At 39.8% G+C, this 27,999-nt stretch overlaps 2 protein-coding genes across 9 annotated transcripts in view; one reads left to right on the top strand and one right to left on the bottom strand.

Annotated features, from left to right (window-relative positions):
• The first annotated feature begins 56 nt into the window (after positions 1 to 56).
• On the top strand, positions 57 to 27,556 carry LOC121327774 (M-phase phosphoprotein 8-like). 5 transcript variants are annotated; one of them, XM_041271969.1, is made up of 15 exons: positions 57 to 341; positions 2,288 to 2,443; positions 2,598 to 2,702; positions 3,737 to 4,864; positions 5,351 to 5,459; positions 7,647 to 7,907; positions 8,693 to 8,815; positions 9,047 to 9,135; positions 10,200 to 10,340; positions 10,482 to 10,568; positions 14,256 to 14,410; positions 16,231 to 16,385; positions 17,756 to 17,886; positions 19,449 to 19,532; positions 27,111 to 27,556. In XM_041271969.1, the coding sequence occupies exons 1-15, from the start codon at positions 192 to 194 to the stop codon at positions 27,129 to 27,131; spliced, it is 2,895 nt and encodes a 964-aa protein (XP_041127903.1). In that variant the 5' UTR covers positions 57 to 191; the 3' UTR covers positions 27,132 to 27,556. The 5 variants fall into 5 exon arrangements, with proteins under 5 accessions (XP_041127903.1, XP_041127902.1, XP_041127901.1 ...); XM_041271968.1 differs by lacking the exon at positions 27,111 to 27,556 and adding an exon at positions 19,855 to 21,211 and having other exon boundaries at positions 3,740 to 4,864; XM_041271967.1 differs by lacking the exon at positions 27,111 to 27,556 and adding an exon at positions 19,855 to 21,211 and having other exon boundaries at positions 58 to 341.
• The window catches only part of LOC121327775 (paraspeckle component 1-like), a 57,659-nt gene continuing 50,874 nt past the window's right edge, over positions 21,215 to 27,999 (bottom strand). For 2 of the 4 annotated variants that reach the window (XM_041271974.1, XM_041271976.1), the window contains 2 exons: positions 24,439 to 24,512; positions 21,523 to 23,289 (listed from right to left, as the gene is read on the bottom strand). In XM_041271974.1, coding sequence (XP_041127908.1) covers positions 23,190 to 23,289; positions 24,439 to 24,512 — 174 coding nt within the window. In that variant the 3' untranslated portion in view covers positions 21,523 to 23,189. Of the gene's footprint in view, positions 21,297 to 21,522; positions 24,513 to 27,999 lie in introns of those variants that run through there. The other 2 variants (XM_041271975.1, XM_041271977.1) reach the window with 2 other exon arrangements.

The raw sequence follows: 27,999 nt of genomic DNA, 5'->3' as shown, positions 1-27,999 counted from the left end.
TCATGTCTGTACTGTGATTGGTCCAAATAAGTAGCGAATATCTGGAACGTGTACTGTCTCCACAATACATTTTTGACCCAGATGGCCTTCCATACTGTCGAGAAGGGTATAACAAATGATGCTTGTGTGCCGCGCCTGCTCAGAACTCAGCTGGTCCGGAAAATACAAGTTTTGTAAAAACGTCAACAAAGATGGCGGCGTCGATGGCAGTAGCAGGGGGTTTAGCTGAAGCAGAGATGGGGGCTGCAGGAACCGAGAGATCAGAGCCCGGGGACAGCGAGCAGGACGAAGCAGAGGATGTGTTCGAGGTGGAACATATCATCGACATGAAAACAGAAAAGGTGAGAGAGACATAGCGGGGCGGAGTGCTGTCAAATGGATGCTGTTTATTGTGCCAGGAATACAAGACGCGTCAATGATGAAGGCCTGGAGTACTGCCGGCGGTATGTGTATAATTTAAACCCACAAAAGCTGGCCAGCACACTTTTCCTTTGGGGAAGAGGGGAGAGGGGAGAGACTGCATAACAAACGAATTGCAACAAGGGTTTTGCTGTTTTATTTGTGTCAATAAACACCCAACCAATTCAAACAACACTGAGTATTGATCGATTTAGGAAAACACACATTTTCAATTCTATATGGTACCATTACTTCCTTAAAAACCATACAACAACTTGTATCTGTTTTTTAAAATGAGACTGCCCACAAGCAGCCAAAAACGTAAACAAGGGTGTAGTCAAGTAACTAGCTTTATTGATTTGACCAATTATTTTACAGTAATGATTTGATTGACCCGCATACAGCACTTTTGTAAATGGTCAGGAAATCTGACTATCCAATCACACTTTATGTACAGTAACAGAACGTTGCGACGTTAGCGCCTCGCACAGGAGTAGCTTGGTACCTGCAATCAGCACTCTAGTCACTGGTAAGCTGCAAGCGACCCTCTGTAGCATTTACCTTGCAAGTTTGGCCGGTGTCTGGAAAGTGTGAAGCATTTTCGAGTGATGTGCACGACCTGCACCTGTAGCCTCTGATTCGAACTCGCTTGATCTTGTTTTTTATGTTAATCCCACACATCACTTGCCATTTTAAACACAGACGTTGGATCTTTGCCCTCGAATTAATGTGCAACAGTGTTTGTAAAAATATTCAGATATAATTTCTCCGCATAAAGAAAATAATATTACTCCATATAGCTGTTTTCATATCGTACTACTAAAGCCTTCTCTCATTGCTCAACCAGTGAGGCACTAACACAAAGCTAAGTGGGCGGTGATTTGTGACGCATTCCAAAATCTAATCGAATGAAAGCTCGGCTAGATAGCGGAGACCTTACAATCTTGGGTATCAGCAATTTCAGCTTTTGTAATGAAGGACCGCTGACGCTCGATGGGCCAAAAGACAGGCTCCCCCAATCCAGTCCGTGGGCTGCCAGTTGAAGAACACTGGTCTGGAAACAGTCGGAGGATCCAGTTGGTGCAGATCAATAAAACTATTGTTTGTATTTGCTGTATGGGCTGTTTTGTATTTTTTTTTTTTTTTGTGTGAAACTGAATGTGATTGCTTTAACAGCTGGTGTTTGAACATCAGCAGTGTTTGACCATAACTGCACCATTTCAAACTTGTCTTTTAAAAACTAATATTTAAAAAAAAAAAGTTCAAATGCTTTACAAATTAAAATATAGTATGAAAAATCACCTAGGTCTGATAAGCTGTAAATGACAGGATTTTCTTATTGGCTTCCTGTGCCAATATTATTTGAAAGGTTCATTACATCATTATCTCCCAATTCCAGACCAGTTAAATATTAAATATTATTCTGTATACTTTCATTCAAATTGTAAAAGGATCTTGGATGCACTAGCACTCTATAGTGTTGTGCTGTTATTTGAAGTCCCAGATATTATTCATGTCTATGCAAGCCTCTAGTCCTTGAGATTGTCTTGGACTGCCCTAGTTGGCATGACATAACTTTTTTATATATTTAAATCAAATAAAATGGTAAAGCTAAATTCAAATTGTTTGTCAAATTTAATGCTAACTGTATTGATTTGTGAAATGATGCTGAGATGGATCTCTACTGGTTTTATATTCCCACCACAAGCTTTAGAGTTGCCAGTGAATTGTACAGGCAGTTAAACCATTGGAAAATACATTTTAAAAATCCTGAAACTGTCTTCAAAGGTCAGTGTCATGTAAATGTTGGTGATCTCTGGTGGCCCTGCTCACAATATGAACAGGAACCCTAATGCATGTTTAACACAACAGTATTGTTTGGTTGCAGGGGGAAATCACATACAGAGTCCGGTGGAAGGGATACACATCGGAAGATGATACCTGGGAACCAGAGGCTCATCTGGAGAGCTGTAAGGAGGTGCTGCTTGCATACCAGCGGAAACTAGCAGAAAACAAAACGAAGGTTGCAAAGAGGGACAATCAGGTAAGCAATGACTTTTCTTGTAAACAAACTCTTCCCCCCAGTCTGCCTAATCCATCCAATCCCATTAGGAACAGAACTGAAGTGTCATATGTCAAGGAATAAAACCCTTCTAAGCTGTGTTTGTGGCCAACTCACTCTCTTTAATTCACTGAAGCTGCTTTCAGGAGACCTAACAGCTGTTCATCACTGTGAGACAGAGCACTCTCCACTGCTTTTGCCACTGCCTGACGTGAAGTTTTTGCTGCAGCAGAATAAAAAGGTGCTTTTCTTTTTAACCAGCGCTCCATTTCTTTAACTCTTTACACTCAGCTCTATTTCCACCTGTTTTTCACTGTTTTCATTTATGTATGTTTAACTACTGTATAGTTTGTACTGCATGCATGGAATATATCAAATGAAAGGCCACAATTTATTTTCATATTATGTAAGTTGCAACAGGATCAGGCATACTGTATGTGGTAGAGATAAGAAAATATGGGAAAAAAACAAGTTTTTCCAAAAAAATGTTTTGTCACTGTATATATATATATATATATATTGTATATATTTGTAATCATAGATGGCTAAAAAAAAAAAAAAAAAAAAAAAAAAAAAAAAAAAACACTGCACCATTGAACTTCAATATAAAATGAACATGGGGAGTGAGGGGGAGCTGAGCTTCTAAGCGTTCCAATGATACGCCTCTTTCAGTGTAGCTGCTTCAGTGACAGAGCAGTAGACTCAAAACGAAGCTTAAGCTGTGAACTCTGTCACATGATGAGAGGCTTAACTTCAGGCGATCGTAGTTCCGGCTAGGAGTACCGCATACACACACTGAATACGTCTTTGAAAAGCCCAGTCTGTCCTTTTAAACAAGCCATGGTAGGTGGCTATTCCAGTGCCTGAGTAATATGTGTGTAACCTTCGGTGCGCTGGCGCCCCAAAATGAATGGGGCTGAGTTTTGAGTTAAAGCGAAAGTCACCGCTTGCAAAACCACACCTAGATACTCTTAGTATCGTATTTTTTTTCAAAACTGTTTACTTATACTGCAGTGTACTGAGTTTCTATATTGCTTAAATGTAGTGGCTGAGAATCACATACGAGAGAATAAAGTCTCGTGCCACTTAAAATATCCAGCACTACTACTTTTTAATTTATTTATTTTAACTAGAGCTACTCAGAATGCGTCTCACAGTGCTTTCATCACTGACAACACTTCCTCAGAGATTGTAGCATTTCAGGCATTCTAAATTTGGTAAAAAATAAAGTAGCTTGGTTTCTATATATTTTTTAAATTTATTTATTCATTCCAGAAGCTGCCAGGAAAAAGCGATTCAGACAGCGACAGCCCAACAGATGAAAAAGAAGAACGAAGAAAGAAGAAAAAGAACAAAACAACCAAGGGGGTTGATCCTTTACCAGAGAGCCAGAAGAAGAAGAAAAACAAGAAGTCTAAGCCTGAGAAAGTAAATGATCCAGAGAGGGCCCAATCGGAGGATGCAGACAGTGCGCCCTCGACTCCTGTCTCTGTCAATGAGAAGACTTCAAAAACCAAAAAAAGAGTGTTGGAATCAGAGGAGGAACCAAAGGTAACAAAGAGGCAGAAGAAAGATGATCCAAAAGAAAGCGGAAAGCTTAAAAAGTACCCAAATCAGGGGAAAAAAAAGCAGAGGGCCTCGAAAGAGCAGGAAACCAGCCAAACAACAAAGTCACAGCTGGTCACAGATCTGTACTCTGCGGAGTCCTCTCAAGATGAGCAAGGAGAGGTTTCTACTGAGATGACTGACATGTTGGCAGATGAACCAGTCACTGATGCCTCTGTACCGGAGCTTGGTTCTCCTGAGAAAGCAGCAACAGCAGCGCTCAAGCGTGGGGATACTTTTTCTTGCTCAGGAGGGAGCCCTGCAAAGCTCAAGGCAAAACAAAAAAAAAGTAAAACCCAGCAGGCTGGTGAGCACAGACTCAAACTACAAGGTATAAAGAATCTCATTCAGGAAAAGAAAGGAGTACGGGATGAAAGCAGCCAGGGCAAGAGCATGCAGGAGAAACTCAATTTCCTAATGGAGACTAAATCGGCCGATGCAGCTGCAAAGACGCATAAGGTTTCCAAAAGTGGTACAGACGATGAGCCAGGCTTTCTGTCCTCTGACTCGAACGAGGGCGGAAGTGTGGTCAAGAGAAAAATAAAAACCAAAGCGCTTGAATCTACCCCAAAGATCAGTGCATCAAAGGGCAAGGAGGATAACCCTGCAGTAGATAAAGTCTCTTTAGTGCTAGCCAGGCATGAGGACCCTGAAAAGGAAGAAACATTTGCGGCAAGTCTATTTGAGAAATTTTTATTGAACTGTGAAGAAAATGATAGAGCCCCGAAGAGACAAAGTGTATGTCCACCATTAGCGACTGTGGAGGAGAAAGTGGAACAATCTAAAGCAACACCAAAGGTATTTTTTATTTGCTTGTATTTATTTATTTAGTTTTAGCAGTGTAGTGTCCTTGTAACAGCATGTGTGTGGTGACTCAGGGCTCATCAGTCACACTTATGTTCTTGAAAATATTGACATTCAACGCTACTAGATCTGACAGGACTAAACAGCCCTTGTATACCTGTTTTAAAATGGCCTAAGCGTGCCTCTTTTACTATGCAATTTATAAAATCATGATGCATGTTGAAAAAGTTATTGCAATACGTTACACAAGACAGTAATGTGGTGTTGAGCGAGTCTAAACAGCAGAGAAAAAAACCTGTAAGCTGTTTAAAAAGCAGTGAATCTTTGGTAATGGTCTTAAAAAAATATTTATTTTTCTTTTTTTCATTCATTGTCCAAATTTACAACCATTCTGTACGATTCCAATAGCGTGAGGCATGTCCTTCATTATTAAAATTCTACATATTGCTGGAACAATATACCTCATTTTGTTTTGTACAGACTCAAGTCAGGCCTGAGAAGATTAAAACCACAAAGGAAGTAGTACCAGTTCAGAGGCCAGAACCCGAGAGGGTGGATAAAAGCAGAAGAGAGCCTAGAACACCAGACAGTAAGTATTGTACGACCTCCTGGCAGCTGCAAAAACAAAGCACTAAGATTGCTGAATAACTTATTAACAAAAATCATATATATATAAAAAAAAGAGAATTAGAATCACATTATAAAACACTGTACTTGCTCACACAGGTTTCTTACTAAATAGTTTTTATTGCTGATGCTGCTGCTGCTGCTTTACAAATTGATTGTTCTCAAACTTGCATGCTTCGATTTGATAGGCTACGTACAATTATAAACTTAGTGGACTTGATATAAGCGACCCTTATATCGTGACTATAGTCAGCATGACTATTGTACATAAACATAAGTGGATTTCTAGCGTAATATGAAACTGAAAGTGCAATGATTTTCAATTTTTTATTTTTTGTAATCCTAATTGAAGGATTCTCCCCAGGCCTTTTCAGCCGGACTTGCCGCTCGGCGAAGTGGCTTTTGCCACCTGGCTGAAAAAACCTGATCCGCCCGTCTTGCAGATACTACTGTGCCTTTAACAACAAGGATTGATTACGCTTCTAGCAGACTAGATCACTTGCGCGTTGCTGGGTGAAAAAAATAAAAACTAAAATCTTAGAACCACATGACAGCTGTGTTACGTCTTGACGCAACATTTAACCAATCAGAGAATTCAAGGGATGGATGTTCTGTGTTAAGCACTTCAAGAGGCTAAAATGTGTGTGTGTGTGTCTATATATATATATATATATATATATATATATATATATATATATATATATATATATATATATATATCACTCCCATTGTATAGCATTGTGTGTGTATATGGTGTATATTGCCCAAATGAAAGTGCCGTTTATACTCCCAGAGTATTGAATGACAGCACATACAGACGTTCTGGCATCTGAGAACCCATCTATGGCTAATTTCTTGATCTAATAAATCATACAGATTAGTTATCTCCCTTCTTGACAATCAGTACTTGGATATTAATTTTGAGTCTGTGTACGCATCAAGGACTTTCCCTTCTGATTTCTTTGCGATATATCTATGGCGAGCTAGTAGGATAAGTGGCATGGCGTGTCCTAAAACAGGATCTGCCATGAAAATGACGACTTGTGGTTGCGGTGTGGCTGTCGCAAGTTTCAGTGAAAGTCGATGTTGATTTTTAATCTGCAAGGTGCCTATTGGGTGCCGTTCAGCGCAGATCGCTTTTATGAAACGGGCCACTGTGCCTTGGACAGAAAAGCATCCCCAGATATGAACAGTTTCCGGACACTCTGTCGTGGAACTGTACTCTGGCTTGTGTCTTTCTCCTTGGCGCCTTCAAACTCTTAATCCACCTCGGTTTCCAAAACAGCTGAAGGGGGACTCGTCAGAGAAAATGATTTTGGCCCAGTCATCTTTGGTCCAGTTGTCATGTGTGCAACAAAATTGTAGGAAATTTCAGATTTTCTTGCTCGGAAGGGACTTCTTAGCAGGCCTCGCTGACACCAGATAATTCTCTGCCTCCTAACAGCGCGTGCAGACTCATTCACTCCAGCTTCTTTCTATTGCCGCTGTAAGTGGACACTACTGGCCATCCTATCTCTCAAATTTGAATGGAGTTGGTGGCACACGTGGTGAGCAGTGCGGACCTTTGGGTGTCCAGACCTAGGGGCAGGTTTTCAGCTTCCAGTCGTCTTATATTTCTGGATGATCTTAGATACAACACTTCGGCTGACATAACCTCTGTTGGCTATTTGACGGCTGCTAAAACCTTCCTTATGAAGTGCAGTGATGGCTGAGCGTGTTTGAGAGGAGATTTCTCCCTTCCCCATGGCTTGCTCTGAAGTTACAAAATCTATGTAAAAATCATGTTGATCAAGCTTAAATCTACTCGTTGCCACTTCTAATTGTCACTTTTTGATTACTTCAAATTGAGTAACACGTGTTATGATTTCTGACGTCTTTTCGGAAATTGTTAGATTTTGAAATGTCACATTTTTGTATGGAAAACTACAAAGCTGAATGTAATTTAATATGTTAACGTAATATTATTCAACAGGTTTCTTTGTTTGAAGCAAAATTGGATCATTCTAGGGTGATGCAAAACTTTTGGCTGAAGCTGCATATGACCTAGCTAGAGTACGTTAAATTATTGGGTTACAGGAATCTATAGAGGTATATCTACAGATGTGACCGGTTTCTAAAGGAAATCTTTCTATGACAATTATTTTTCCAGATGCCAAGCCTGTGAAAGGGTGTTTTGACGTTGTGAGTCCTCCTCAGGAGGTGGATGATGTCAGAGAAAGGCGCGAGAATGCTGCTGTGATGTCTCCAGGCTCTGAACCCGCCGAGGAGCCCCTGTTCAAGTGGAGTGGAAGTGCCCAGAGAGAGAGGAGGAGGAGGAAGAGAGAAGATAGTGAACCTCGGCTCTACATTGCATATGAAGATGATCATGATACTGCCCAGGATACTGTCTGTCAGTCTGAAAAGACTTCGGGTATATTAACCTTCAGTGTTAGAAAACACCCAGCAATGTTGACACATTTTATATTTTTGAGGTTTCATATGCTGCCTGTATCACAGCTGAAATTTTTAAATATAATCCTGATTGTTTTGATATTTGTATAACCATGTTTTAAATAAGATGGATATAAATTTCCCAAACTTTTACTAGGGAGTGTTTGCTAGGAGAAAGAGATGATTTGTCTGATGAACATCATAGTGTGTCCAGTTCATGCTCCCTTCAGCAACAGTGCTGGTGCTTTGATTGAAATTAGTGGTATTGTGGGAACAGGAAATGGCGAGCAGCGTTTCAAGAGGTGATAAAGATACGGTATGAGGGTTAAGACAAATTCTCTTTCTCCTCTTGAATAGTGAGAAACCCGAGATGTGTTCCTGTAACTCAATGAAGAGGCCCATCTGTTATTGTTTATGATACATGGATACTCTTGTGGTGCTAATATTAAAGAATACGAGGTTCAGCAGTACACAGTTTTTTTTTTTTTTTAAACGTAGTGTTTGTGCTGTACAGACGTTCTATGTCGTTATCTGTTTCTCTGAGATACGATTGTACGAAAACAAGACATTTTGTGTTTGAATTGAAAGTGGTGGTCTCTGAGTCAAATGAGTCAAAGTTCAAGTATATTTTCCTCTAGAGGAATTATCACTTTTTGACGTCACTACTTATGCCTTTATTTTTTTTAGAATGGCTCAGGATGTAAATATAGCCTTAATCCATGTATTATATATTAATTACAAAATTTTGCGTTTTATCTATTGTAGATAGCAAAAAGCAAGTTCTAAGCCTGGGTGTTGATCTAAAGCTAGACTGGATGACCTTGGAGGACTTTCAGAAACATCTTAACGGAGAAGATGAAATTCTTTCTACCACAACTATATCTACCAGTAAGTAAGAAACTATTTTGGTGTAACGTAATAATGACCTTATAAAACCCATGTGTACACTGAATGCCCTTAGTAGCGGTCTACAAAGAAAGCCTATTATGAACAGGAGGACTCTGTGAAATATTGGTGGTGGCAGAGCAGTTTCTAAAGGCAGGAGCACATAGTTGTGTATTCTCTGTTTGCATTTTTTTAATGCATTTAGCTTGTGTTATTGTGTTTTTTTATTCCAAGGTGTACTTCGAGACTCTGTGAAAAATGGAGACTACTTGACTGTGAAACTTGCACTAAACTCCAAGGAGGATTATAATTTAGATCAAGAGGTATTCTTTATTTTTCTCTCTTGGATATTTCCATAGACTTTTGTTACTGCCTGTTGATAGGTAATCAGATTGCTACTTTTTATATGTAATAACTTGTGTGTTCATGTTAACTTATGTTCGTGTGCTGGCTGAGGACCTGTACGATCTGGATTAAGCCTTGTAGAGTTGAAGCTTCTTTACATATGCTGTCTGTTGATGTTATATAGAAATGTTGTCTGAATGCACTGGTACTAGTTGATTTGAATACCTAATTAGACTTAATTAGACACTTATTTGCTAAAGAATTGAATCAAAATTATTTTAGTATAGGAACAGATTGTTTAACTGCTTAATAATTAAAATTTTCACCACCCTTGCCCTTATCTGTGAGTCAGATTTTGAACTGGAGATGGGCTAGGTGATTTGATTCTTATAAGCGGTTGATTCTTAAAAGCGAACCGATATGATTACTGTGGTGAAGTGCTGCTGAATCAGTGTTTTAGTTTGAGAATCAAATCTTTGTTCCCTGCAGTGTAATGGGTTGACCACTAAATGTCATGTTAAGCATCTGTAGCTTACTTATTTTCTGTTGTGATGCAAATCTCAGTTTTTCATTAAGCGGAGGTGCAAAGCTCACCTTCACCCCCCTCCCCTCCTACTCCTCCTCACCACGCCTCGACACAATCCCACTCCCTCTACATGCATATCACACAATAACAGCACTGTACTCGGTATGTATTCAATGAACGTGTATTCACTTTATTGAAACACATTTTTACAGAGAATACAAAAAACACCTGGACTATGCAGTGGCACCCTCACTGTCTGATGATAAACAATGCAGTGTTTCCTGCATCATTGCACGATCCACGCTGCGTACGTACGTAATCACGAGATGTGATCAAATTTAAAACCTGCTTTATTGGCTGTTATCGTCATTGCACTTGATCAAGTACCATATTACATGCATGCATTTGATTTTTTATCCGTGGTTGATTCTTATATCGGTGATTCTTGTAAACGGAGTGCACTGTATCAAAGAAGAACCTTGATGTGTTAGTAGCGTATAGTTATTTGTTTTGCAGGACTCCAGTGGAATGTCTTTAGCAATGCTGGCAGCTGCAGGAGGACATGATGATGTACTGAGACTGCTGCTAAAGAAAGGGGTGACTGTTAATGCTCAGCAGAAGGCTGGCACCACCGCACTCATGCATGCTGCTGAAAAGGTATCATGATTTTTTTTCTTGAAGATTTGCTTACACTCGCTTGTTACTGTTTCCTACATGGAAAGCTGTTTTGCTAAGTATTCATTGTTAACAGTTGTGTAAATTAATAATGTGTGTTGGCTTTTTTTTTTTTTTTTATAGAATTTTTTGACTACTGTGGTTATTCTTCTTGAAGCTGGTGCTCTTGTAAATGTACAACAGATCAATGGAGAAACAGCTTTAATGAAGGTAATCAACTTCTTGTCTTTAGAAAATGTCTCCATTTACATGTTGTGTTTTTTTTTTTTTTTTTTTTTTTTTTTTTTTTTGAGGACCTTGTTTAAAATTTTGACCTTTTCGCATTGAATTTTACAAAAATTTGATAAACTGATTTCATACAAATGCATCAAATTTAATGTAGTGTTTGAGATTCTGAGGGCCCTGTAAATGTGTACATTGGTTTCAATCAATGCTGGTTATGTCTCTAACAAAACAGAGGGATAGTAATGTTTGTTTGAACATTGCTCTGTTTAGTAAATGATCCCTGTACATTAATTATATAGGAAACTGTGGTTCGTGGGGTTAGGATCAGCAATCGCTGGTAATTCTCTTGGTTTTTTCCCTTTAAAAATGACAGGTAATGTTAAACATTCCCTTTCAAGTATGAAATGTAACCATTACCTTATGGGTATTAATCCTTTAATACCGTCTAACCTGAATAGATATTCCAAAGCTGCACATAGTGCCAGCGACGCAGTCGTGCCCACCCCTGAGGGCATAAGAGAGACTGTTGACACTCAAAATGTATTCATTTTTCCTTTCACTACGAACAGATAGGTGACGTATAGTGTTATATCTGATTGTTCACTTGTGTTTATCACTTATTACGATTAGTACAAATTACTTCACGTATTGTGTACTCAGCCGTGGATGTTCGCTAATCCCTCAGTCGCCTTGTACTCTGCTGCGCCTTCCCCGGCATCGTTAAGCCAGCTACTGGTGCTTTCGTAAGCCGCTAGCTGAAGTGTAAAATAAAAAATTAGTTTTTTATTATAAAAAAATATATTAAAATAACGGTAACAGAAATACTAACACGGTTGCTGGGCTCAGCTGTCCTGCTTGAAGGAGACACGTGCGCTGGCTTAGTCTTCTTGCAGCTTTTCTCAGTGTCTCTGTACTACATTAAGATCTGCTTGCAGAGTTGGTGTGAAGACTGTCAGGGCTCTAGCAGTGGGCTTTCCTTGAGTTTCGATCTGTGGTTGGCCAAAAAGCGTTATAGGTGGGCATCCCTATATCACTCCTGTGGTAACTGTCCCAGACCTGCTCTCTTTCCTGCAGGTACTTTGTACAACGAACGAGGTTACCCTTCTGATTCGTTAGCAGTTTCTGGATTCGGCTTTGCTTCAAGTCTGATTGCTTGCAGTCCTTCCTACAGTGTTTTGTTGCCGCTCTGGTCTCTGCTTGCAGTACCATTGCGAAGGCTGACATGGCTTGACAGCAGGCTTCCTCCGTTCTTAGAGATGCGTTGTGTTAAGCCAGAAGCTATAAAGGTGGACATCCTTGTATAATGTTTTTTTGGTTACTATAAGTCAGTGATCTACCACCATCCTTGAACAAGGTTACCGAAACGGTAGTGGACTGTGTACCATATACTGTACCATGCACCTTGCCGTACCAGGGGTACTGCACACTATATACTGACTGTATATACCGTACATTGGGCATTGTACTTTATCATTAGCACCATACTGTACTACACTGTGCATACCGTGCACCGTGCACTGTACCATACTGTTGCACAGTACTGTGTTTACTGTGATTTGTGCACTGTAGACACGTTCTGTGTGTACCATACATTGTGCTATAGTAAACAGTGTAGGTGTTAAGCGTTTGATACAAGATAGTACCATCATTGATCTGATCAGCTCTGGTTAGAGTCGTTGACCACTGTTGTTGCACTGCCAGCTGCATAGTAACTTGCTGTATGTGTTGTTCAACAGTCTCCTTTGGGTATTAGTAATATATGCTATACTGTTGTAGCAATTACAGTTAAAGATCATTTGCATTGCACACTACTATAGCTATATTATGCTGGGGTTTCATTCTTGCGACATATGCAAGACGGGTCTCCGCACGGAGGACAGGCATGGCAGATGTGCTGCCTGTTTGGGTCTGGAGCGTGCTAAAGAAGCAGCACAATAGCACCAAAACTATTGTTTGAGTTTTTTGTGTCCTTGGCTAAGTGTACATTAGAGAAATGCGTGTCGTGCCGCTCTGTAGAGTGCTTGCTGTCCATTCCACCTGGACAAGGCTCCCCTCCTTCTTCAGCCCAGAAAGAGAGAGCTGTATCCCCTCATGAGAGCTCTGTGTCTAGGGAAAGTAGGAGAACATCACACAGGAGACCAGCTTCACGGTCCTCCTCATCTTTTCCTTCCCCGTCTCCTCCTCTGGTTTTCCCTGCTAAGAGGAGGAGAAAGAGCCACCGGTCTCATAGATCGGAGAGCTCTGAGCAGCTGGATAAGCTCTAGGAGGCGGTCTCCTAACAGGGAAACATTTTAGCAGAGTTGTTGCGCAACAGCACAGCTACACCTGCTCCCTCTGCACCATTACATTCACAGGTACACGTAGAATGGCAGCAAGAAGATCTGCTGTCTATCGCTGCTTCTGAGGAGGTAGTTGATCAAGAGTTTCCCTCTGAGGAGAGTGACTCCGAAGACACAACACCAGTAGTGCATGTGTTGTTATCAGCAGAGCTTTTGCCACGGATTTAAGTGGGCCACGGACATTTTGAATGTTCCATGGCCTGTAAATAACAAGCGGAAACACTTTTTTGAGGATGATCCTGCTCCCTCTCAGGTGTCTCTTCCGGTACACCTGGATTTCCTCTTTGAAGTGCATTCATCAAGTGCTATCGCATCATTGGTGCAAGCCCCTATGCTAGCACTTTTAAACAAGGACGCTACCTGCCTGAAAATAAGCAGTGCTGGGTTTCTGTGATTATACTTTAAAAGGCTTACTCAGCTGGTGCTTAATCTGCTGGGTAATTATAACAGCATCTTGGTGGCTTACCACAGCTGTTTGTTTGAAGCTTCTTTCACAGACCCACACCACAGCAGCTCAAGGAATTGTAGCTGGTGAATAAGAACTTGCTCCGTGTATCAGAATTCATGGGTTCCTCATGGTAGTGCGCAAGGTGCCCTTGGCCGAGCATTGTAGCTTTTCACTAGGTCTGCAATTTTCCTTGCAACCAGCACTGGTATGTCTACCCATGAGGTAATGGTTGCGTTTCGTACTTGAAAGGGAACGTTCGGTTGTTATCATAACCCTGGTTCCCTGAAATAGAAAAGTAACCATTAACCTTCAAGGTCGCTGCATCTTATTGCAGAAGTCTTGAGGGAAAAATTATGACGTTTGAGTGTCAGCAGTCTCAAACGTCATAAGCAGAGTACAAGGCCACTGAGGGACTAGCGAACATTCACGGCTGAGTACACAATACGTGAAGTAATTTGTACTAATCGTAATAAGTGATAAACACAAGTGAACGATCAGATATAACACTATACGTCACCTATCTGTTCGTAGATGTGTGTCTCTCTCTCTCTCTCTGGCAGTGAAAGGAAAAATGAATACATTTTGAGTGTCAACAGTCTCTCTTATGCCCTCGGGGGCGGGCACGACTGTGTCGCTGCCACTATGTGCAGCTTTGGAATATCTATTCAGGTTAGACGGTATCAAAGGGTTAATACTCATGGGGTACTGGTTACATTTCTATTTCAGGGAAGCAGGGTTATGATAATAACCTCACGTTTTTAAACCTAAAAGGGCTTTACTGGCTTGATAATGACAGGACCTGCTTGGTTGAGGCTGTCTGTGAATTTTGAAAAATAGTTTAAACTCATTTGATTGTATTTAAAATCTTCTGATCTACCGTTACAGGCATGTAAAAGAGGGAATGCTGACATTGTGAGACTCCTGTTGGAGTATGGAGCCGACTGCAACATCCTTTCCAAACACCAGAACAGTGCATTGCATTTTGCAAAGCAGAGTAACAAAGTCATTGTGGAAGATTTGATCACGTCCCACATGGAAACGTAAGTTTGTCTAATTCTATAAGCAAAAAACGTAATAATACAGACCAGCCTGCTGTGTCGGTGTACATGAGCTGGAATTCCTCTTAGGAGTGTAGTAGTTTTCACAGGGACACACAATAACTCTTAATGCGAACATCCTTCTTTTTGATTAGATATGTTGTATCCCACAGCAGCACTGCAAGGAGAGCAAGTTCCCCAATTATGCATCCCAGTGAGGGGATAGAATAATCCTATTTCAACTGTTAATATGTTACCAACCATTTCAGGTGCTGTCTTCATATTTTCAGTGTTCTGGAAACAAAATTTAATGTTGACCGTTCACTTTGACCTGTTTGTTTTGCAGATGTTAAAGGTGTTTTTAAGATATTTCATTCTCTGATTCTCTAGGTGAAATTAGATTGTTGGTGTCTAACAAGAAACGTTAACAATTGTAGATACTGTGATAGTAATTTTACAAAGCTCTGTATGAATCATGATATTTACCACATGCTTTGAGTAGGGATGGGTATTTCCATGTATTTTAATAATCAAATACGACTACACTATTATGCTTTACGTCATTGTGCCACTGGCTAAAAATAAAGCTTACATTATACCAAAATTGAAATGTGTCCAAAAAAATAACAATTAAATCTGGTGCAAAACCCCTCCATCCTGGTGTGCGTTCTGCTACATAAAGCCTTATAAGTAAGGTAGTGCAGAGTAGATATTCAGTGATTTAACGTCATGAACTAAGTCAAGCTAAAACTACGAAACCGGTTTTATTGATTTCTGTTTGTTCAACCTTGTCCTTTAACAGTGCTGATAGTCAGTGTATCGTTAGTGATCATTTTAACTGTTGGGTTCGTCACTGTAATTCTGCTGCTTGTGCAAGGCATACTCTATCTCGCAGTCAGCAGAGCCCGAGGCTTGCAGCCCAGCCTCTCTGCAGATTGGTGGATAAATGCTTCTTTATTAATGTTGTTTAATTATCTAGCAGAGGCTTTTATCCAAGGCGACCTTACAGCAAAATAGAAAAAATACTAAATAAAAAATGTAAATGTTTCTTATAAGAAGGAAAAAGAGTGGAAAAGTAAGGATACGGAGAGAAATGACAGATGAAAAGACACAGCAGACATATAAAATCAAGTGAAGATTTCTAAACATTTAAAATAGCCAATTAACTAACTAACTAATAAAATAACTCAAAACATAACACACAAACACTCCCGGAACATTATGCTTGTATAGTAGGTGGTTATTATTGTGCCTATGCTGTTCATAAAGTCTTTTTTATTGTAAAAGTGTAAATTTTACTGGTAAAATGTCCCAAACAAAACTATATATTTTATAAAATTAGCCTGGAGTTTGTGCAAAGTGTATTGGCTGCAGTCTAATTCATGTTTTGTTTGGTATCGGCTTGCTTATTCATGCTAACCACAGCTCTTTAAGTGTCAATAATGAAACCATGACCACCGACAATGCTACATTGTAGGATATTTATTTATTTATTTATTTTTGTAAAATACCTCTCTTTTGTAGTCTCTTGAATTAATTCAATATAGTTAATACATGTAACGGCAGGTTTAGCGTGGTTAATGGTCTGAACAGACGCATTTCTATTTGCTGCAATACAAGATAATTATACGATTTTAACAATTTTCTAATCGATTACTTGAATAAACGATTACATATGCCAGTCCCCTAGCTTTGAGCTTGACGTTTGGTTCTTAGGTCTTTTACTATGATTACTGATCATTGTTCTCCCATTAAAAAAAACAACAAAGTATTGTAACCACTGACAAAACAACTACCGGCTAAACTTTCTTTCCTTTAACCAGGCTGCAGAAGGTGGCAAAGCACACAATTAAGGATTACTTTGAGTCTCGTTTAGCTTTGCTGGAACCTGTGTTTCCATTAGCTTGCCACATACTCTGCGAGGGACCAGATTTTTCATTAGAATTCAACTATAAACCACCAAACAAAACAACAGAAGGTAAGAGCACAAAATGCTGCTGTCAACAATGTGCTGTCTACTGAAAATGTCTGCAACTGTTAGTCACTTTATATAAATACCTAATATTAATGTATTATTTGATGTTGGCTATCCTTCAGCTGCACTGTGTTACTTTTCAGATCAGATAAAATATCTGTTATGACTGAACTACATTCTTAAAGTCCAGCATTAGTAAACCCGGTGATGTAGTGTTCAGAGTGATTTTAGGATTTCTAGTATCTGTACATTTTTTTTTCTTAGATTTTATAGTCCCCACTGTAGAAGTGGTCTAGGCTGACATTTATCTGAAAGTTTTTTGTTTGTTCTTGCATTGTTTTCTATCCTTATAGCGTCCTTTACACCCAGCAAAATGAAACAGATACTGCATCAGCTAAACGGGGAAAGTCCACATGCTCAATTTTAATATAATTGGACTGTGTGGTCCAGTGGTTAAAGAAATGGGTTTGTAACCAGGAAGTCCCGGGTTCAAATCCCAGCTCAGCCACTGACTCGCTGTGTGACCCTGAACAAGTCACTTCACCTCCTTGTGCTCCGTCTTTCTAGTAAAACATTGTTGTAAGCTGCAGCTGATGCATAGTTCACACACCCTAGCCTCGTATCTTGTAAAGCGCTTTGTGATGGTGATCAACTATGAAAGGCGCGATATAAAAATGATATTAATATTATTAATCCAGCTCATTCTAGTCTACTAGGAGAATATTTTTTCCTTCAAAATATTGCAAAATTATTGATGGTAGCAGGACTGTGACATGAAACAGACCTCTTTCTCTAATTGATACATGTAAAAATGGACTTAATAAATGATTTAATCGATAATCAAATTTTCCCTTGTGTTTCTTATCTATTGTAGAGATAAAGAATGGCACATTAGCTTTAAAGTACCCTTTCACTATCTGAAATATTGTATCTATTACATACTGTTTTTGTTCACTCATGGACAGCATCTACAGTTATTATTTCTTTGTCAGATGCAGATGATAAAATACTGTTTCTGCGTGTGATTGTTAGTTGTTCGATCTGTTTAGAAGCGTATATAAGTAATGGTTTTCCAACATTCCTTAATGTACCAAAATAATTACCATTCAAAGCGCATTGATAGCAGTTACAAATCAAGGTGTTCGTTAAAGAAAAGGGCTTGTAACCAGGAGGTCTCCGGTTCAAATCCCAGCTCAGCCACTGACTCACTTAACCTCCTTGTACTCTCTTTCGGGTGATACGTTGTTGTAAGTGACTGCAGCTGATGCATAGTTCACACCCTCTAGTCTCTGTAAGTCGCCTTGGATAAAGGCACCTGCTAAATAAACAAATAATAATAGTTTGTAACAGATGGTTTATCCCACTTGCTGCAGGATCGGGAATTCTCCTTTTTATCTTCCATGCCAACTTTTTTGGAGGCAATGAGATCGCCGCTCGTCTCTGTGGACCCTGCAGTGTACAGGCTGTAGTTCTCAATGACAAGTTTCAGCTGCCTGTATTTTTGGTGAGTGTACATTTATTTCATATTCTCATACCTGAACATTTCTTACCCCTACCACCTACTGTATTTCTTGAATCTGCCTGCATGCTAGAAAGAGATATTTATTACATTTTTACTGTAGGTTCTGACAGATTCCTATACTGACTCAATCCCCTCTTGCTGTGACTTAGGTTGGGTTAGGTTGAATTTTCTGTATACGGCACAGTATTTAAATCATATTTGTATAAAATGGAAATGTTTGGTATACCTTGCATTAAAATAAGCACAGAGTTCTAAAAACGACAATTTTTCTAATTCAGCATCATTCACTGAAATATATATATATTCTTTTGAACTTCTATTCTATACTGCTGCCATTAATACAACCATTGTTTTCTTTTAAATACTCTAAAAGAAATCATATCAGTTCACGATCCAGATAATTTATTGTGGTCATGTCAGCATTTTCTGTTCAGCTTGTATCGGGATGTGAAAAATCTTGTATTGCTGCAACCCTAATTTTATATTTAATTAGGACAGCAAACAAGTTGTAGTCGTGTTGTTTTTAGTGAGGGAGGAAATTTATGGGTCACATTTAAATTTGCAGAAGAGGTTGAGGAGCTCAGACTGACCGACAGTGGTGGGTGAAACACAAAGTCTATAAAATCTTATTTTTAAGGCTAAGAGAAATGTGGTCAGTGCATTGTGTAGTTTTTTTCCTCCTTTCCAAACAAAAGCTTTGTAAGAAACCCATATCACTGCTCTTTCTCCCAGTGGGTAGTAGACTGAATTAAAGTAATCCCTTTCCCAAGTTAACACCGTCTGAGTCTGTTTATGGACCAAGCTAGACAAGTAGGTAGGAAAAGGGAAACAAAACTTGTTAGCCGTGGTGCTTATCCTTTTTTAGCTTCAAATCACTGTCAAAAACATTACCAGTATTTCTTTTCAATACTATAATGAAGACACCTGGCCCTTTCCCACATTGCCATGCCAGATACCCTAATGTTACCACAAAGAAATAACAGTAAAAAAAAAAAAACTTTCAAATGTAAACAACGTCAGTCTACCTAGCTATTTCTACCATGCTTCCGGAAGACGACGAAATACTGTAGCTAATTTATTAAAATAGCGATTTATTTCTGACATTGACTGAACAAAATAAACATTTTGCGATTTGAACATGACCAAATTTGAAAGGATGGAAATGAAATGTTTTTTGGTGTTTGAGTAAATTATTTTGCTCAAATTGCGCAGTGTAAAATAGACAATCGAAGCAGAAGACAAAAACATCTGCATCATTCTTTATGTACATTGATTAAACAAATTGTGAAGCGGAAAATGACACAACAACAAAGAGAATTGGAGGGGGGGGATGGATGAAAGCCGCTCTGGTCCTTTTGCCAAGCTGTTTTCACAACATAAAAGCAAAGACAGTTTCTTCAGTCTTTGTGTAGTATTGTTAATATTTGTTTATTAGGAGACTCCTTACCTTTGGATACTGAACAGTGTCAGCTGTGTTATAACAAACAGATGCTTTTTTAATCTAGTGGTTTATAAATGACAATGTTATCTTTTTTGTCTTTTAGGATACTCATTTTATTTATTCATTCAGCCCAGTACCAGGTGCAAATAAACTTTTCATAAGACTGACTGAAGCACCTACAGCCAAGGTACGTCCATCATTTCTGTGTTCTAGGTGTATTCTTTATTATGTCAGAGCTGTAACTTAGTCAGTGCCATAGCATTTTTCTGAAATAGTATTAAAAATGCACTTTCAATAATGTTATGCTAATGAGGGTTGATACCATTTCACTTTGTCTCCTGAATCCTGCCACAACACATTAAGTTTGAGGTTCTTGGTTTCTGTTTCGCCAATCATTAGGACCCTACTTTTCAGCCTTATGTTTTAAGCAAAAAAGGTTGTAATTTCAGAATAAGCTGACACATTTTTTAAAAGAAGCTTCTTTACTGAGCCCGTCCTTGCTTTTCCAGGTAAAGCTGTTGATTTCTGCATATAGAGTACAGCTGAAGTGAAGGGAACAACGTCGTTTTTAATTTCCACGGAGTACCAGAATGACACTTGCTCTTGACTTGGATGCAGTTGAGGAATCACAGATGTTCTTAAAGTCCCGAGCCAAGCGTACATCACCAAGGGATTCCCCTTAATGTTTTTGGACAGCTTCTGTTTTTAATAAAGATACATTTACCCTGTTATTCAAGGGTAAAATAAGTGCAGTCAGTAGATGTTTTTGATTCAAACATGGAACCTTTGCTTTCCATTAAGTTTAATGCTTGTACACTAGGTGTATTTAGAGCGCAGCTGTTTAGTTTTAATAGTGTTTATATTGTTAAGCGACTGTGAACCTTGGTGACGTGTAATACAGTGTGTACTGCTCTTTGCATTGAAGGTTGCTGCTACTGCACTGCAATTATTTCATGGTTTTTAATAGCCACACAGTGTAGTGTGATCTTTAACATCTCTACTGTTATCTAAAATGCTCAGTATTTTTGAACTGATTCTCTTGTCAAATTGTATTCATGTTGTTGTTTTTGAGATGGTACATTTCTTTAATCCCCTCTTTCAATGTTTGGCGTCATAACAAAGGCTTACAAATATTTATTTAATCAGTTTATGATTTTTGTGGCCATATTCAAAAAGCATGGTATGGTAAATGGTATGGTACTTTTCATGGTAAATTTTTTTTAAAGCTTTAACATCCGTATTGAATTTTCTTTTTAAAAACACAGATAACGCAGTACAGTGGTAAATGCTTTGTCAATAAGCCCCTCGGTATCCAATTTTTACACACCCCTGTTGGCTGCAACCTTAGATAATGATACTTTAAGAGAGTCCAAGATTAGAGTTTACCATTGGTGGGGCTAAACATGTTTGTTATATACATATATTAGTGTGGTGGTTAAATCAGCCTATACCAAATTAGTAAAAACATAAAAAAGCAAAGAATAAAATGATCTACTCAAAGCAAGTGATAATTCTGTTGATGCCAATATCTTGCTCCTTTTATATAAAAAATCCATTGGTTATACATTTTGATAATAGACCTTGTGATGATTTCATTCCCAGAGATGCAGATGTTTAGTAGACTTTATTATTGGACGGCTTATGCCTGATCCTGGTTGTGTGTAACTTGCCACAGTGTGTCTATACTGCAGTTTAGCAACCAAAAATGTATGAGGAGAAATTGGTACCTATTGTTCCGTTTATCTTCATGACGCCGAAAAGGAACTTGATATCTGGCATACTGTGATTTGTGACACTTTTGTAAAAGTACTTCTGTAAAAGTTTCATATTTATGAAATATAAAGCTTGAATTCTTTCACCTCCTGATGTACATGCTATAATCTTGTCTTTTTTTTTTATTCGATATCCAGAACTCTTCACCATGCAAGGTTGCCCATATCAACACTGATAGCTGAGATAAAAACAGAAACATAAGTTGGTTAATAGATTTAATTCATTGTTCTGATTATTTCAGAATTGTTACAGATTGTGGCCAGGTTTACAGTAAATTGAATTACACTTGGCTGCATAAGGTACCTTGGTTATTTTAGTTTGCAATATTGCAATTTTATGTGCGATTCAGATATCGAACACTCTTATTTGCAACTACTGCAAGCATTTAATGAGACACAGACACATTGTGGTTTCAGATTTAATCAAATAATTGAATTTACAGGATAGTACAAAATTTAAAGCAGAATTCAAAGAAATAAGGCATAATGCTAATCTATATATTGTCAAATTATTATAGTGTGTTTCAATATGTAAGTGAATAGTCAATATGTGGTACATTGTGGCAAACAAGATATATACTTGAGCTGTATAATGACATTAAGTTCAGAATATATTTTTTTATAATAAATTGTCATAAGTATTTATATTTTCACTGACACTAAAAAGCTTCTGTATTTTAACGCATTCTCCTGAAAACAATATAATACATACCATTAATCTGTTTTAAGCCTCTGACAAATGGAAATAGTATTACTTACCTGTTTCGTGTCATACTTTCAGTGGAAGATAGGTGTGGGGTGGTACAGTGAGATTAGGGCTAGCCAACTTACTCTAATGATAGATAATGTAAGCCCTTTTGTTTTTTTCAAACTGGAAACCAGTTCTCAGGAAATCCTGCCCCTTATGAAAAGAACAGAATATTACACAATTCTACATTGTAGTATGCACAGTAAAAGATTTACAGGTGTCTGTATTTTTATGACTGATTTTTAGTGATTTCAGGGTGTTCTTGCTCCTAGTTCTCAGTTCAAGATATCTTGCTACACTTCTGCCACCTGCAGACACATGTCAAGTACTACAGTTTAAATAAATGTAATGGCAGTGTGTGGTGTTATAATATGTGCAATAATGAGTAGTGCCGGGACAAAACTCTCACTAACTCAACTAGTATTTATTTATTTATTTATTTTTGTATTCAAAAAAGACAAAAATACCTTGCACTGTGTTTCTTTCTCACAGAAAGGTCAGTATAGCAACCCCAGCAGCTACTGTGGGCGTGCCTACTTTAGCAGCTCGGCGCAGTTTTAGTGCAACTATCCAAGTTCCACTATTACAAAGGCTTGTTCACAAGCAGGCTACTTCTAGTCTCATGTTTGTACTGACTAAGAAATTAGCCAGTGGCTTGTGCAGGTGGGCAGCCCTGCTACTCGCTATATAACAGTAACTAGCAACCTGTCGCCCATGATCCTAAGGGACCGAGGTTACTGTTCTGGTGCAGGCTGCTGCTAGTCTCGTGTTTGTACTGACTAGTGGTTTGGCCAGTGGCTGACTTGCAGGTGGACATCCCTGCTAACGTGCCACTAGCAGTAACTGCATTTACCACCCCTGTTCTCGCTTGCGAGTTCAAGGTTACTGCTTCTGTACCAAGGGTCAGTTCCGAGGACCCGTGTCGGTGCCGATTGCTCTGTGTCCGTTCCGATCGTTGGTACACAGGCTCTGTGCAGTTTTTATACACTGTTGTTAACACAGCACTATTAAAATGTCTAACTTCCATACATGTGTCTCTTGCAAAGTAAAACTGCCTGCAGTCTGTCTGGGCCCTGAGCATGTGCATAGCGTCTTCACTGACGTCACTTTTTGTGATTTGTGTGCTCCATTCTCCAAGCTTACGCTAGAGAACTGGGTAGCACGTCACTCATAGGAGCCGTTCCTCCACGCCTCCCCGGTATTCAGCCTCACCGATTAGTGAAGCTAGACCCTCCCCCCAAGGTTATGTGCCTGGGGGGGGGGTAGCGCTAGGAAGAGTAGAGCCGAGCTATCTACCTCGTCTTCTTCCTCTTCATCTTCATCTTCATCTCGGCAGGGCACTACCAGTAGTGGTCTTCCAGAGGCTTCTGGGCTTGAAGGCAGCACAATCAAACACCTTCCCACTGGGTCTTGCATATGCGCCCCTGCGGGTTTGGTTCAACAGTACAGCTTGTCAGCCAGTGTTGAACTACAATCTCCTATTCTCCTAGAGGCACTCTCTTAGTGGAAACTTCAGGCAGTTTTGGAGTAGGTGTGGGGGAGACCCATGCTTGTCCGTACAGACAACATGTCTGTGGCGTCCTACGTAAACCACCCACAGTCGCCCAGTCTCCATCGTGTGGCCCACAAGCGAACCTCATCTCACTTCAGGAAGTCCACCTGTCAGGAGTGACCATCTGCGCTGTGGACCTCCTTTCGAGAGGGATCACCAGCGACGCAGAGTGGAGACTCCATCCTAAGGTCATGAGCCCTATCTGGGGGAAGATTTGGGCGGGCAGAGATAGACCTCATTGCCTCTCAGGAGTCAAATGTGGTTTTCCATAGAAGGAGAAGGGGGACCTCTAGGAATACACGCACTGGCACACCCGTGGCAAGCGCATCTACTCTATGCGTTTCTGCTGCTGGCGCTACGGGTCACGGTGCTCTTAATAGCCCCATACTGGCCCAGGAGAGTTTGGTTCTCTCCTTTGGTACAGCTCCTAAAGCAGTCAGCAGTGGGAGCTGCCGATGCGCCACGACTTGCTCAGTCAGGCTCATGGTACCCTGTGGCACACAGCTCTGGGTCTGGCCCCTGAATGGCTCCATTTGAACCGTCTGGGTTATCAAAACAGGGTGATCAACACCTTACAAAATGCCAGGGCAGCCTCTACTCATTCCCAGTATGGTTACAAGTGGGGCGTGTTCAAGATGTGGTGTCTGGCTCGTGGGTTTGAACCCATGACATGTCCTATAGCAGTTAGACTGCAATTTTTACAGGGCCTTTTTGATGAGGGGAAATCTCCCTCTACATAGTTTACAGTACCGATCTAGGTCTGCCATAGAGCGCAGCAGTAGCATTGCAAAACACTTGCATTCTAGTGCCAGGGTACAATCTTGGGAATACACGAAAAGGACTTAATTTTAAAGCCCTGAATCTCCTCTTTCAAACTGTAAGCAGGGCTGTTTTTTATAGTGCCTTTTTAAAAGATTTAAGTGCCAAGTCATCGGCATGATTTTTAACATTGGGCAGACCCTACAGAGTTTATTTATTTATTTATTTATTTATTTGATTAATTCATTAATTCAAGGCATACCTCCAATATTGAAGCAGTTCTTCCAGGATGGATGCAGCAGCTTGTATCTCGTTCATCTTCAAGTGAGCAGTTTCCTATAAACACAAAAAATTTGAGGTACATTTTAATTTAAATATATACATTTTTTAAATTTAGTAGTAGCCAATTATTATTATTTTTTTTATCATTTTCTCCCCAATTTGGAATAGCCAAATATTTTTAGGCTCAGCTCATTGCTGCCACCCCCGTGCTGACTTGAATCGGCAATGTCCAGGCTATAAGGCGCATCCTGCACTCCAAGCAGAGCGCCTTTACTGGATGCGCTACTTGGGAGCTCCTGGATGGATGCTGCTGTGGCATTTTGCAAGGTGTCAAAAACCTTATTGAACAGACCCAGATGGCTCAATGCAGCTATTCAGGGGCCAGACCCAGAGCTACAGGCTCAATGGGTCAGAATGCCATAGGTCCCCCGCGCCTGACTGAGCAGGTCACGATACTTGAGCAGTCTCCACAGCTGGCCGCTCAGGAGCTGCATCAGGGTTTAAACTTCCTGGGCCAATAAGAGGCTACTAGAAGCACCTTGGCCATTCTACGTGATCGTGGTGACACTGCCCAAGGCAGTCGTGGTTCAATGCGGGCTGAAAAAGCCTTGTTGTTGAACCAGGCTTGCAGAGGGCGCATACACAGGAAACCCTAAGGTAGGGCCTGAGAAGCTGCTGCCCTCAAGCCCAGCAGTTCTGGAATGTCATTACCATGAGCGCTCTGTTGAGCTAAACAGCTCTACACAGGGGGCTATTCTGATACCTTTGAGTTTGAACAGGGCCAGTATAGCTTCCCTGCCCTTTGAAAAGGGCATGGGAAGCTAGAGGCCAAACCTCAAGACCCTGAACTCATACGCTGTTCCCCTGAAAGGCGAAGGCTGAGGTCAAGGATTGGTCTGAGGCCACCATCCTGTTTGAGCATGGAGTAGAACCCGTCCTCCAACTGGAGGGGGTGTACCATAGGAAGAGCCCATTGTTGCAGCAGAGATGCTACCTCCCAAGACACCCCAGCGGCATCCTGAAGGTCTATGACTGATGCTGCAATCATAACGATTTGATACCGATCTTGTACCTCACATAGTGATATCTGTTATTTAATAAAGACTGAATAAGCAAAACACAGCACATAAAAATAAAATAATCAGTCATATCCATTAATTCCACAATGCGAATATCATTTCCTTAATAGTGTATGTTTCAGATCGATCTTCTATGTCAATGCATGAGTAATAAAGACAATCTTACATGGAAAATATAGGTTGTTTGTTTTGTTTTTTTTAAATAAATATACAATGTCATAACTCTGCTGTATGGTTACTGACTTGGGTATATGATTGTACAGTTCGGCCTTCATCACCAACATCACTCGTAAGCTCAAAACTGATTGGTTAGTTCATGGTGTCCATGGAAACACAAGCCCAGAAACGAAATACCCTCAGAGAAGGAATGTTTTACCCGGCTTATACAAGTAATGAATTTTGGAAATTGCCGCTATTTTACTGGAACAAAATAACTATTTTTAGGGGGCTCATCTGGCAAAGTAGACGGCAATTTAGCTGGCCGCCAGCTGGAAATGAGAAGGCTGAGACAGGATGCAGTGAAACTGTATATTTTCTGGACACTACCTGTAATGGTACTTTATTGAGATCATATGTAAAACATATTAAAGATCATTCAAAAAGTGTTATGACTATGCCCTAGAAGCTTTGCCACTCATTACCTCCATGGCAGCCAAATGATGACAAAGCGTGTGTCCATGTAACCCTGCAAATATTTCAGTACAGCAGTGCCAGCTTCATAAACATTCTGCCTCAAAAGCAGCGATTTATCTTTTCTAATCTGTAAACCAAGAAATCACATGACACAGGTCACAGATAACTTTTGAAGGGAAGGGTGCTATTACATTTTGCCCATGGAGGTCCCCAACAATGAAAATACTAAAGTTGTTACCATATAACCTAAGAAAATAAACTTTGCAGTTCCAGCTCTACTTAGCTAAACATGGCTCATTGAAACACACAGGTACTTGGGTTGATTACTACAGACACAGGATGGGTGACAGCAGTCACTGCTTTAAGTCCCTGTCTACGTTAAATTCCTTCATCTTGTTGTGAGTTAATCCTGCTCCTACTGGCTGCTGATTAATACTGTGCAGCACTCTTACCAGCAAACAGAACGTTGGTTGCAGACAAGTGTGCTTCGTGATCCATAGACAGAGGCTCCTCACTGGAAATCCTAAGACTGTTACACCGTTTCATATTTTTGTGTGAATGACAAAGTACAAGTGGTCACACAGTTGTTCTGAACTTACTGTTTCAGCCTCTCCTTCCATATACCAAGACCCATCCATAAGCAGCAGAACAATGTCACTACTACCAGTTTAAGAGAGTTCTTTCTACTTAAACCCATATTGTTAAAATGAGCATGTATCATCTGTATAGTCAAGTTCCAAAGTCAGTGACTGGTATACAGAACTATGGCCATTGCAGCAATGAATGAATGAATTAAATTAATTAATTTATTAACCATCATTACATAGAAAATGCAAACATTCCTCCATATAACAATATCATAAATAAATAAATACAAAATCTTACATCAAATAAAAAACCTTTTAAATATGTAATAGTGTGACTGCAATTCTTTCTGCAGGTGTCGCTGGTATGGCGTTGACGCAACGGTCTCAATCTGTTTACCAGACTGTGTAAGCTTTCACCTGTCATTCTAAAAAATGTACTTACTGTCACATGTCTGCATCTCTCCAATTAATGTATAATATTATCCCTCTCGGATTCTCTGTTGGTTGAGATGATTGATTTCTCTCGATGCAGTATGTATATAAAGTATGAATGACAGCTATGCTGTCAAAAGGGACGTGTCCTTCGTACAGCAAATAGTGAAGCTGCACAGCTTTCCTAGCTCTGTGCCTGATGTATCGCATTCATCTGCAACACAAGTACCAACCAGCCTCACATTTAGTCCCTAAAATCCTAATGTTTGATGCAAGACTTTTTCATTATACAGTCACATTCGTCACAGGGTTGACAACCTGGCAATTTTGTTTTTACTGACCCACTATCTGAAACAATAAAATACATTATAAAATAGGCTTGTTTTGGGTACTTACTTTTCTTTAGGTCTTATTTACTTCTTATGGTCATACATGGATACATTTGTATTGCAGATTGGATCATTTGCTTAGTTTGTCTGAAGCCGGTGCCATTTAATCCAGAATGTCTGTATACAGTTGATTTCTTAAGCCTGAGAAACAAACTTGTTATAATTCTGCAGTACTGTGTGGCAAGGCCAACATATTCAAGGCAAACTTGGCAGGTGTAGGAAAACGTAGCTCTCTGTTAGGTGTAGACAAAAGCGCAATGTTGTGCCAGTTTTCATCAGCCGACAGATCCCGCTAAGTCAGTCACTTGGTATCAATACATTTCTAGACTATCCTGCATATTTCCAAGAACAATCTGTGAGAAAAGCATTGCAAGCTGGACGATGTCTCTCACGCTCGCTGTGCTTTGGCTACTTGGTTGAA

Source organism: Polyodon spathula, chromosome 15 (assembly GCF_017654505.1).
Source record: "Polyodon spathula isolate WHYD16114869_AA chromosome 15, ASM1765450v1, whole genome shotgun sequence".
NCBI classification, from domain to species: domain Eukaryota; kingdom Metazoa; phylum Chordata; class Actinopteri; order Acipenseriformes; family Polyodontidae; genus Polyodon; species Polyodon spathula.
The sequence above is the reverse complement of the archived record's forward strand: the minus strand, read 5'-3'. Positions and strand labels throughout refer to the sequence as shown.

Coding starts and splice junctions, on each gene's coding strand:
- LOC121327774 (XM_041271967.1), top strand. CDS start 192: ATGGCGGCGTCGATGGCAGTAGCAGGGGGTTTAGCTGAAGCAGAGATG. Junction 2,703..3,736: donor TGCTGCAGCAGAATAAAAAG/GTGCTTTTCTTT, acceptor TATTCATTCCAG/AAGCTGCCAGGAAAAAGCGA. Junction 10,341..10,481: donor TCATGCATGCTGCTGAAAAG/GTATCATGATTT, acceptor TTTTTTTTATAG/AATTTTTTGACTACTGTGGT.